The sequence below is a fragment of the Scyliorhinus canicula genome, chromosome 15, assembly GCF_902713615.1.
Source record: "Scyliorhinus canicula chromosome 15, sScyCan1.1, whole genome shotgun sequence".
In the NCBI taxonomy this organism is placed as follows: Eukaryota; Metazoa; Chordata; class Chondrichthyes; order Carcharhiniformes; family Scyliorhinidae; genus Scyliorhinus; species Scyliorhinus canicula.
In genome coordinates, this window is record NC_052160.1 from 48,871,076 (window position 1) to 48,883,663 (window position 12,588).

Sequence of the window (12,588 nt, forward strand, 5' to 3'; positions counted from 1 at the left end):
TTTCGGGATAAATGTTGGGCAGGGCAACATTCACCTTCTCTATGACCATGGAATTGTTAAAGCCCACTTAAGGGGGGCAGATGGGGTTTTGGTTTGCCGTCTCATCTGATCTTCAATAGTCCCTCAGTACCACATTGCAAGTGTTGGCCTGGATTGTGTCCTCAAGTCTCCAGAGTGAGTTATGAACCCAACACCTTCTGACTCGGGAGAGGAGAGCACCACCCTCTCGGCGCAGCTTCAAAGGCGCATGTCCAGCATAGCTCATCTGACAGAGGCCAAGAGAAGCAATTCTGACTGCTTTTGTTATTAATTCACCCTTCTCCCTCACACCAGAGAGGCTGTGGACATTTGTGGTCCCTCAACCTGCTGAGATGGCATTTCAAAAGGTGCTTGTTGTCGTGAGTTGGCTGCTATTCACCCTACTTGTGCATGTATCAGGCCAAAATTAGCAGGGGACTGCATGGGCCCCTCAGTAATCCATCTTGGACCATCTGCTGTATCCAGCACAGTCATTGTGATTAAATTAGATGGTGTTACTGAATGGATAGTTGTAATAAGCAGACGACACAGGGGAGTGGATGATTGCAATACTTCTAATTCAAAATAATGGATGGTAATTAAAAATGAAGGATGAATGATTCAGAAGTGGAAAATTACAAATTTATTGCGGTGTTCTTTATGACACTGGAACATGAATTATATTTTTTTAATTCCCGATTATTTAACATGCTATTATTTCTGGTCTTGCTGTGCTGGTTGTTTGCATCAGATACCCAAAGGCAATGCTCACTGCTTATCCAGCGTTAAGTGACTTGTGCTGCTTTTTTATTCGTTTATGTATGTTCTAATTTTCCGACCGAGTTTCACACTGGCCTTTCTTGTTTCTAAGGGAGCAAATTTCCCAGCAATTATTTTTTTTTGTTAATTTCAGAAAATTACACTTGTGTTTTCAAAAATGCTGATTTTCTTTTTTTAACAAAAGCAAAATATGACCAATGCTGGAAACCTGGAATAAAAAAAACTGGAAATGCTCGACAGGTCAGGCAGCAACTGTGGAGAAAGAAATGCAGTTAACGTTTCCGGTCGATGACCTTCATCAGAACGGTCAATGACTTGGAACATTAACTCGGTTTCTCTCTCTCCACAGACTCGTGTCAGACTAGCTGAGTATTTTTCCAACATTTTTGTTTCATTGCAGTCATTTAAAAAATTTTGTGTAATATATTATGCAATTCAAATGTTGAAACCAAGAGAGCCACAAGTTTATAGGAATTGAATCCTATTCTGCTCGTCAGTAACAGCAACTGTGCCACCACTGGGACCTCAATCACTGTGCCACCATTGGAACTTCAATCTTAAAGACAAAGAAGGGTGAAGGAAATGAACACTGCCCCAGCATTCTCCCCTGATTGTAGAATCCCAACACCATATGAGGAGGCCATTTGGCCCATCATGCCTCTGCTGACTTGAGATATCTTTCCAGCTCGTCCCATTTGTCCATCCTTGCAGCCCATAAATGTTTCCTTTTCAAGTATATGTCTATTGCCTTTTGAAATTTACTGCTTCCACCAGCCATTCAGCAAGTGCATTTCAGGTCAGCATTAATCATTGTGCAAAAGATCTCGGCTCGCTGCTGGATTTCTTTGCTAATCACTTTCAATTTGTGCCAAGATCCCCAATAGTTGTCAGTTCATCCAGTGAGAAAGTGACCCTGACAGATCAGGAAATGATCAGCAGTGCTGAGTTAGCTGATCCAATGGTGGCTTCGATGCCATGTGGCAGGTTCCCAATTTAGGGACGTATAGATTGGTCAGCTTCCCAACCTTTTGTTGCTATTCAGTGACCTTTGGAAGTATGCACTTGTGGACACAGGTCTTGAAGGAATTCAAAGCCTATGGAGCCACCGTTGTCAGCATGACCCAACGGATAGCTCTCTCACTTCTGTGTCAGAAAATTGCGGATCAAGTCCTAATATGGACACTTGAATGCATAATGTTGTCAAAAGTGCCATCTTTCAGCTGAAGTATTAAACTAAGGGCCTCTTGGATGGATATAAAGATCCCATGGTACTCCTCATGAAGAGCGGGGGAGTTCTGTCCAGTATTATTCTGGTCAATATTTATCCTTCGACAGACATCACTAAAACAGATCATCAGGTCTTTAGTTCATTGCAGTTTGAGGGAATTTGCTGTATGCAGATTGGCCTTTGCATTTACTATAACAATGGCTACACTTTGAAGGTACTGTCCATTGTCTGTAAATTGCTTTGGGATCTCCTGCGGTTGCGGAAGGAACTATAGAGATACAAGTCTGACTTTCTTTAGCCCAGCTCAAGTCAGTAACTTGGAGAATGAAGAGCAGGGAATTGTCCGGCTGCAGTTGATTGGAGGTCCAATCATCAAGTAATATATGACAAACTTGAGAAGTCAAAAACCTGAAAGTATTTTTTTGTCAACCATACCCAGGATACAATTCACCAGATATGATGGCTCATGTAAAACTGTTTGGCCAGCAAACATTGCTTACACTGATTACGTGATGGTTGTAAAGGCAAATTCTAATTATCTTGTCTTTCTCATTGTAGACTACATGGCACACCTGGTGGAAGTTCAACATGAGAGAGGAGCAACTGGTGGACGCACCTTCCACACGCTGCTCACTGCATCCCTGCCTCCGAACATGGGTACTCCTTACAACTGAGTCCTTCTGCATTGTATTCACTCTCAATTCCCTCCTGATAGTTTCCTTGAGAGGACTCCATCATCACATCTGAAATCTCTCTCCTTTTTTCTGCATTGCTTAGCTCCAGGGTTAACTTAATCCCCTTTGTGATTGGTGTCATCGTCATTATTGGCTGTTCCTCGATTTAAGGTTGAGGTCTTTAGGAGCGCATGTTTCTGCCTTGGTCCTTTTGGCACTCTAAACAGGTCAATTCTCAACCTACATAACTTGGAGTGAGTGGGACAGAAAGTCCCACAGAGTAGTGGGATGCAGAAGGCAAAATGTTCTTCCTTTTCTTTCCTCATCTGCTGCCACTCAGCCTCAACATAAAAGTGGCTGGACTCGAAGCATGACACAGCTTGATGGACAAATTGCCACCATTTTGAGCAATTGGTAGCAAGTTCCTCCCAGTCATTAATATCAATGCTGTCGCGCTTCAAGGAAAGCTTCAGAGTGTCTTTGAAGCTTTTCTTTGTTCTCCCCGGAGAATTGAGAAAACAGAATCTGGTCGGGGAGATGCTTTTTGGCTGTCCAGAAATAGGGCGAAATTCTCCCAGCGGGAGACAAAGTGCCGACGCCGGAGTGAAAACCGGAGTGTTTCACTCCGGCGGCGGAGGCCGCTCCTCGCCCCCTATTCTCCCACCCCCAGGGGGCTAGGAGCGGCGCCACGTCAATTACGCGCGCTGGGCCTTGGCGCCGTGTCAAAGCGGCGCCGCTTAAATGACGTCACCCGCGCATGCGCAGGTTGGCCGGCACCAACCCGCGTATGCGCGGTTGCCGTCCTCCCCGCGGGCGCCCCGCAAGACATGGAGGATTGATCTTGCGGGGCGACGGAGAAAAAGAGTGTGTCCTTTAGAAACGCCGGCCCGCCGATCGGTGGGCCGCACACACAGCGTTCGCGCACTGTTCACGCCGGCAGCGACCATGTGTGGTTGGCGCCGGTGTGAACCCGTCGGATTGGGCAGGCCGCTTGGCCCATCCGGGCCGGAGAATCGCCGCTCGCCTGTTAGAAACGGCGAGCGCCGATTCTCCGAGCGCCGATTCTCCGAGCGGCCTGACGTGAAACGCGGCACGCCGTTTTTGAGGGGGGGGTGGTGGAATCGCGTGCGGGTGCCAGGGCGGCATGGCGGGAATCGCCCGGCACTCCCGCGATTCTCCCACCCGGCATGGGGGTCGGAGAATCGCGCCCATAGTGTCCAGACGATCAGTTTAGATTTTGTAGGAGTTTTGCATGAATGCTTGTGCAGCTGGCTTCAAGAAGGGCACTAGCATTTGTTCAACGGTCCACCCACTGAATCCAGGGGATGTGGAGGAGGTATCGCTGATGGAATTTTTCTAATGCTCTTGTGTATCGTTGATGCAGTCCCGGTCTCACTGCAGTACAGCAGTGTGGTGACGCCAACTGCTCGGTACACTAGGAGTTTGTTGACTTACTGACTCACTGCTGTAAGTGCAGAAAGCTGAGCTGGTGCAGCTGATCTGGTGTTGGATCTCTTCATCAATGGTAGTCTTTTGAGAGAGGTAGATGCCAAGGTATGGGAAATGTTCAACGTTTTCCAGAGTCTCTCCTTCAACACATATGGGAGGTGGAATATTGGCTGAGCAGGTGTAGCTATAATATGAGTTTGATTTTGTTGATGTTTGGGAGCTGGCTGAGTTCCCTGTATGCAGAATTGGGGCGATTGAGAACGGGTTTCTAATCTAGTGCAGAGCGGACAATGACACTGCAGTTATCTACAAAATATAGATCATGGACTTTATGGTGGTCAGTTTAATTTTGGAATGGAGGTGACTGAAGTTAAAGAGCTTTCCATCTAGGCGGTATTTAATACTCACACCAAAGCACAGCTGATCTTTGATAAGGGGCATAGCCGCTGCCATATAGATTGTGAATAACATAGTGGCTGTACACAGCCTTGCTTGACACTAGGCCAGATTATGAAGGCGCCTGTTTCAGATCTGCCACTTGAGTTGCACGATTGTAATGAAGTTTCTAAGACATCCAATTCTTTGGAGCACAAACCACAAAGCCTTGCTTTGCTTCGGTCAGGTCGATGAATGCATTTGTGATACTCTATCAGATTAAACTTCAAAGATGCATGCCTAAAAACCAGAGGCTGAATGGGAGGACTGGTTCGGTATTGGGAAGAGGATCGCTGAGCAGGGGCTGGGAGGGTAATGTGTGGAGTTCAGTGAGTAGCGACCAAGGGTGGGGTAGACAGGAGCCAGCTGCCAGTTTTTCGTCAGAACAGCCCGAACCCAGTTTGTGGCAGACTTATTAGGACTCCAGCTGGAATCAGCTAACTCAGCAGTGTCCAGCCAAGGGACTGAACCTGGGATTTAGTTAGATGTGACACTGAGCCTGCAAAATACTACAATGCTTTTACTAATCCAGTCAGTGGGGGGAGCACTTTCCAAAACATTCAATCTTTAATCAATGGAAAAGTTACTCTTTTTGTTGGAATTGATTTTTTGAAATGACTGTAGTGGTTATTATCAACATTTTTTGTGCCTATGCCCAGAAAATGCAGACCTGAGTAGACAGAGCTCGATCCGAACAACACCGCAGTGCCCCATCCGGATTCGAAGACCGACACAGATTCCTGTAATTGGGGTAGATGAAGACTTGGCTAGCCTTTTCCTTCAGGTAGAGTAAACATCACCAAAACATCACACACTTCCATCATATGATCCCCTGAACTGGTTTCAATCACCTTAAAAAGCCAGAAAGGATGTTCAGTTTTTTTTCCTTTATTGATTCTGTACTTTATCCCTCTGTTTTTTAACTTCTGTTGGAGATTACATGGCTGCGGAGGGTGGGACATGCGGGGAGAAGTGTCTAGTCATGATGGGCTGTCCATCATTGGGGTGTATGGCAGTCTTGATTGAACCACAGATCTTTTCCTCCCTGTCAAATGTTGTAACAATGATGGTCTTCCTTTCAGCTTTTCCCCATGAACCCTGACCCAAGGTGGAAGAGCTCAAACACACGCTCAATCTCTCTGATGCTGCAGCATGCTCTAGCCCAGGAGCTGAGCAGAGTTTACCAGGGAAAGGTGGAGGAGACTGGAATCGCCATCCGATTACTTCAAGCTATCTCTGCACTGCTGAACTCCCCGCACAGTGGAGCCTTTGTGTTGTCGATGCATAGGAATTATGTCATCTCCTGTCCCTTAATCAGGCAACTCCATCAGTATCAGGTATTGTTGCAGCCACTTGATATGTTTGTAGCTGATTGTAGGGCTGTGCACATGAAGATATGTAATTATGTATACACGTTGAATATTTATCCATATTAACACATTGAGTTGTAATGGTTACAATTACTATGTAGATATATATGGATGGCACGGTGGTTAGCACTGCTGCCTTACAGCACCAGGGACGCGTGTTCAATTCCAACCTTGTGTGACTGTGTTGAGTTTGCACAATCTCCCCATGTCTGACAGGTGCTCCGGTTTCCTCCCACAGTCCAAAGATGTGCAGGTTAGGTGGATTGGTTGTGCTAAATTTCCCCCTTGGTGACCAAAGATGTGAAGGTGAGGTGGATTGGCCATTCTAAATTGTCTCTTAGTGTTTAAAGGTTAGGTGGGGTTATAGTGATAGGGCGGGGGAGTGGTCCTAGGTAGGGTGCTCTTTCAGAGGGTCGATGGGCCAACCCTGATACAGCAGTGTTGGACAACTTGGGGCTGTAAACCTAGTTTAGTCTGTTATGCAGTCAGAAGTTACTTCAATCCCTAGGAGATGATGAAGCCTTCAGTACTCTAACCATCTCTGTATGTCAACCTGGGACCTGAAACATGGAGTAAATGAAAAACCTAATGCTGCAATCACCAGCATCCACCTCTGTACCCGTTCCAATATGAGCCAGTTGAGATGGGCAGAGCCACTGGGTTTACCGGACTCTGTCTCTGCCTTTTGTACCAAAAAGTGCCTGTCTCTCTGCAGATAAATATGCCTGCTCATGTGGGTGGCCCAGTGTTTGGCACTGCTGCCTCATGGCGCCAAGGACCCAGGTTCGATCATAGCCCTGGGTTACTGTCCATGTGGAGTCTGCACATTCTCCCTGTGTCTGCGTGGGTCTCACCCTCACAACCCAAAAAGATGCTAAATTGCCCCTTAATTGGAAAAAAATAATTGGATGCTCAATTTATTTATTTTTAAAATTTGCATGCTTGCAACACTGATGCCTCATTTTCTCCGGTTCACAGAGGAACATGCCAGAGGACTCTGCCGCCGTATCCTTATTCTACAATGTGGTGATGCAGATGCGGACATGGTTGGAGAATCCAGCGGTAGAGGAGGGCCCACTTCGAGCATTACTGAAATCCCTAGCTGCTCAATGCTCTCTGAAGCACAGAATGGCTGACGGTAATTTATGTGTCTGGCTAATACACAGTTTAAACCTTTTAAAACTCAGTCAACTAACCATTAATTAGTGACCTTACTTGTCTTCAACCCTTGCCCATGTTTCTCAATATCGCAAACATAATCTGTGGTTAATTTAAAAAGTTAAAGACAGTATTAAATTTAAAGAAGAAGCATATATTTGCGCAAAGACGAGTGGCAGATTAGAGGATTGGGAAGAATATAAAGAACGACAAAAAGATTGATAATGAGGGGGAAACTAGACTACAAGAGAAAGCTAGCCAGTAATAGTTTCTATAGATATTTAAATAAGGAACGAGCTAACAAATTGAGCATTGGTCCTATAGAAAATGCATCTGGAGAGTTGGTAATAGAAAGTATATCTGTGGTGGAAAGAATTAAAAATGTATTTTGCATTTTTCTTCACTATTGAGGACACCAGTAACATCCCAGAAATAGCTGTAAATCAGGAAATGGAAGGGAGGGAGGAACTCCAGGAAAATTACAATCACCAGGGAAGTGGTATTGGGCAAATTGTTGGGTCTGCAGGCTTGACAAATCCCCAGGGCTGGATGGATTTCACTCTAAGGTCTTGAGAAAGAAGTAGCTAATGAGAGTTTTAAAAAATATATAAATTTTTATTCAATAAAGATTTCCATTATAACCAAATAACAACAATATATCAAAGCCAATACACTACAAACTACACCCCCGAACCCAAGTACACCACCAAAGGCCCCCCAGCCACCCATAAAGAAAACAGAACCTTAACAAAAAGATTTTTTTTTAACCCTACAGCTGACGGTAACCAGTTCCCTGACTAAGGAGATAATAAAAGGCTGCCACCTCAAGTAGAACCCTTCCACTGACCCCCATCATGGTTTACTTGATCCTTTCAAGGTACAAAACCTACATCAGGTTCCCCAGCCAGGCAGAGGCCTTAGGCGGCACCGGGGAACTCAACACAAGCAGAAATTGCGTCTTGGCTATTCACGAGGTGAAGGCTAGAACATTGACTTTCTTCTCCATCTGTATCACCGGAGAGTCTGAAACTCCAGAAATGGCCACCAACGGCAAGCTCCAGCTGACCTAGAAACTAACAAACTTGCCAAGACCAAAACATATGCGTACGATTCGCTGGCCCCCTAGAGGACCATTCACCCCCGAGAAGAACCCACTCATACGCACCCTGGTGAGGATGCGCCCTGTGCACCATCTTGGACTGAATCAGGCTCAACCTAGCACATGAGGAGGTTACGTTCACCCTGTAAAAAGTCTCACTCCACACAACACCCCCCCCCCTTCAAAAACCAAACCCAGTTCACCCTATTTCCCTTTTACTTCGTCCAATGAAGCCTGCTCTGTCGCCAACATCTGCCCATAAATATCTGAAATCGTACACTCCCCTAACTTGGTCAAGGTCCGGACCCTGTCCAAAAGTGAGGATGACAGCGCCAGGGCAAATGAGGAGCTCCTTACGCAGAAAGTCGCGAACCTGCAAGTACCTGATTATGTTCACTCTTGTGAACTGGAATTTCTCTACAAACCCATCTAGTGCGGTGAACCTACCTTCAAGAAACATGTCCCTAAACATCTCCAACCTCTCCTTCTCTCAAGCCCTAAACGATGAATCCAAGCCAGATGGCACAAACCTGTGGTTCCTGCAAATCGGAGCCAACAGTGACATGGAGCCCAGTTTAAAATGCTGCCTAAACTGATTCCAAATCCTCAATGCGTCTATCACTGCCAGGCTCAAAGTGAATCTTGCAGGGGAAAACTAGAGTGGAGCAGTAACCAGGCTCCTGAGACTCGGCCCTGTGCACGAACCATCCTCCATCCACCCCAACGTAGAATCTGTATCCCTGAGCCACCCCCGCACCTTATTAATATTTACCACCCAGTAGTAACATAACAGATTAGGTCGTGCCAACCTCCCCAACCACCTATCCCTCTGCAGAAAGGTCCGACTCACCCGTGGGGTCTTACCAGCTCAAACAGAGGTAGATATCAATTTATTGATGCTGCAAAAGAAAGCCTTGGGAAGAAGGACTGGGAGACACTGGCACAAAAAGAGAAACCTCGGGAGAATATTCATCTTCATTGTCTATACCTTTCCCGGTAAGGTCAGCGGGAGGGTGTCCCACCTTTTCACGTCAGCCTTCACCCCATCCACCAGGGTAGCAAAGTTAGGTTTATAGAGCAAGGCCCAATCATGGCCGCCTGGATTCCCAGATAACGGAAGCCATTCTTGTCCGGGCGTAATGTCGACATCGCCAGATCAGCTCCTCTCCCCAGGGGATTCATCGGAAAATATTCACTTTTGTCCAGATTCAGCTTGTACCCGAGAAGTAGTCTAAACTCCTGAGCAGCTTCATTATCACCTCCACATTGGAGAGTGGGTCTGTGATATATATAGTAGCAAATCATCTGCATGCAAGCTCACTTTATGCTCCCTCCTTCCACGCACTATCCCCTTCCATCTGGTGGACAACCTCAGCACAATGGCCAGCGGCAAATAAAAGCGGGGATAATGGACACCTCTGCCTTGTACCCCTAGTCAGTTGAAAATAGCCCGAGCTCAGGGCATTAGTACGTACATTCGCTGTGGGGGCCCTGCACAGAAGCCTAATCCATTATCTAAATTTTGGCCCAAAAAAGTCAAACCTTCCAAGAATTTCAACCCTGTCAAACGCTTAACCAGTCTGCTCCTCTGAAATTACTCCAGGAAGGCAGGGCTCTAAACACGTTGCCATTACCTTGGCCAACAACTTAAGTGTCAATGATTAACATCAAAACAGGTTGATACCACCCGCATTCCATTGGATCCTTGTTCTTCTTCAGGATTAAGGAAATCGTGCCTGCGCCAAAGTGGCTGGCAACACCGCTCGGGACACAGAATCATTAAACGTATCGAGCAGAAGTGGGACCCGTCTGCATTAACCTAATACAGTTCATGACCTCCTCCGGCCCTATCAATGTCTCCAACTCTGCCTTCTCTCCTGCTCCACCTCCAGGAAGGCCAATTCATCCAAAAACTGCATCATTGATGATCTGTTCTCTGGGGGCTCTGACTTGTACAGCCCTCGGTAGAAGGCCTCAAACACTCTTCCCCCCCCCCCCCCCCAAAATCTCCAAGGGTATGCCCCGTCACCATCTGTTCCATGAACACCAATAACTCCTTTTGCTACCCTGATGGACTCAGAGATTTGGAACTCAACCTATCCATCCTATAATAATAATAATCTTTATTGTCACAAGTAGGCTTACATTAACAGTGCAATGAAGTTATTGTGAAAATCCTCTCGTTGCCACACTCCGGTGCCTGTTGGGGTACACTGAGGGAGAATTTCAGAATGTCCAAATTTCCTAACAGCAGTCTTATGGGAGGAAACCGGAGCACCTGGAGGAAACCCACACAGACACTTGGAGAACGTGCAGACTCTGCACACACAGTGACCCAAGCTGGGAATCGAACCTGGTACCCTGGCACTGTGGAACACAGTGTTAACCACTGTGCTACTGTGAGAATCCAGCCGCAATTGAGGTCCCCCCCCCATAATTAGCTGATGTGAATCCAGATCTGGGATAGAAGCCAGCATCTTGTTAATGAATGCCATGTCATTCCAGTTCGGTGCATACGTATTGACCATTACCACCGACCTGCCCGCCAACGATCCTTTAACGATTACATACCTCCCACTTGTGTCTACTAATTTATTAAACGCAGAAAAAGACACCCTCTTGTTAATCTGCACTGCAGTCCCCCGTGCTCTACAATAAAAATATCTGCCCTGCCCAGACCTTCCGCAACGTTGTTTGATCCTTGATTCTCAAATGGGTCTTCTGTAAAAAAAACATCAGCCTTCAAACTTCTCAAGTGCACAAACACCCACGACCTTTTTACTGGGCCGTTTATCCCCCTTACATTCCAAGTTATCAACCAGACAGGGCGCCTCTGACAATAGCGAAACAAACCCCCCACCCTTCCCAATCCCAAACAAAACCGAAACAAAAAACCCAAGCTCATTACCTTAAAAGAAAATACCGCAATGGTAACAAACTGCAGGCCCCCCCCCCCCCCCCCCCCCCCCCCCCACCCTTGCTCCCGTTAACTAGCTTTACAGTTAGCAGGGTGACCCCGCACAGGGCAAAAATCAAAGACAACTAAACAATATACCAGCAGTCAGCCCCCTGCCCATACCAAACTTTAATACAAAACAGTAGAAGAAAATAAACCCATTCTACAAGCAACTCCAACAGTACAATATACAAACCCCAACTTCACCAAGGAAAAATACCCATCAACAAAGCCCCATAACAACCCCATGTGCTCCCCCACTCTACACAAATCCCACAATAAGTACAAATATAGATGAACCTAAAAGTGAACAAACATCTAACTTCTTAATCCATGGGCACTTTAGTTCACCACCAATCCATGCTTCCTGACTAACTCATTCATATCCTCCGATGCATCAAAGTAATAATCTCTCTTGAAAGTCACCCGAAAGGAGCCAGGTACACCACACCAAACCTCACATTGGTCTTTTACAGTGCCGCCTTGGCCTTCTCGCCTGCTCTGCCCCAAAGTCCTGATATATTCTGATGGTGTGCCCCTTCTTTCTATAGTCTCGATGGTCTTTCGCCCACCTCAGAACCCGTTCCTTGCCCTGGTATCTGTGAAGCCTGACAGATCTGGGGAGCCCATGTTGGCTCCCCAGATCTAGGCTTCTGCCTCAGCATGAATCACAAAAGGCAGGGGTGACGCAGTGGTTAGCACTGCTGGCTCACAGCACCGAGGACCCGGGGTCGATCCCGGCACCAGGTCACTGTCCCTGTGGAGTTTGCACATTCTTCCCGTGTCTGTTGGGTCTCACACTCCCAACCCAAAGATGTGCGGGTTAGGTGGATTGGCCAGGCTAAAATTGCCCTTTAATGGGAAAAAAAAGAATTGGGTAAACTAAATTTATTTTTTAAAGAGGTTATAAAAGTACAGGTGCAGCAAGTAATTCGGAAAGCTAATAGAATGTTATTGTTTATTGTAAGGGGAATTGATTGCAAAAGTCGGAGGGTTGTGCTTCAGTTGAACACGGCATTGGTGAGACCACATCAATTGGTAAAAATGAATTGGGTACTCTAAATTTATTTATTTTAAAAAAAAATCTTATTCATGGATTCATCAAAATGCCCCTGAAACGTCGCTATCGTATCCTGTTCCACCACCTCTCCCGGCTCTGTGATCCAGGCACACATCACCCTTTGTGTAAAACATTTGCCTCGCACATGTCCTTTAAACTTTCCCCCCTCGCACCTTAAACCTATGTCCCCATGTCATTGACCTTTCCACCCTGGGAATAGCGTCTGACTATCCACTCTGTCCATGCCACTCATTAAGGAATTGAGGGTGGGTTGTCTTATGAGGATAGGTTGGGGGAGGGTAGGTTTGTATCCACTGGAGTTTCGTAAGGGTTGAGTTGCTCAAAGCCATAAGATCCTGAG

General features: G+C 46.4%; 1 protein-coding gene across 3 annotated transcripts in view; it reads left to right on the forward strand.

Moving 5' to 3' along the window:
• The window catches only part of ints1 (integrator complex subunit 1), a 129,515-nt gene that overhangs the window by 72,633 nt on the left and 44,294 nt on the right, over window positions 1-12,588 (forward strand). For all 3 annotated transcript variants that reach the window (XM_038820962.1, XM_038820960.1, XM_038820961.1), the window contains exons 29-32: window positions 2,585-2,683; window positions 5,244-5,368; window positions 5,667-5,921; window positions 6,933-7,092. In XM_038820962.1, coding sequence (XP_038676890.1) covers window positions 2,585-2,683; window positions 5,244-5,368; window positions 5,667-5,921; window positions 6,933-7,092 — 639 coding nt within the window. The remainder of the gene's footprint in view (window positions 1-2,584; window positions 2,684-5,243; window positions 5,369-5,666; window positions 5,922-6,932; window positions 7,093-12,588) is intronic.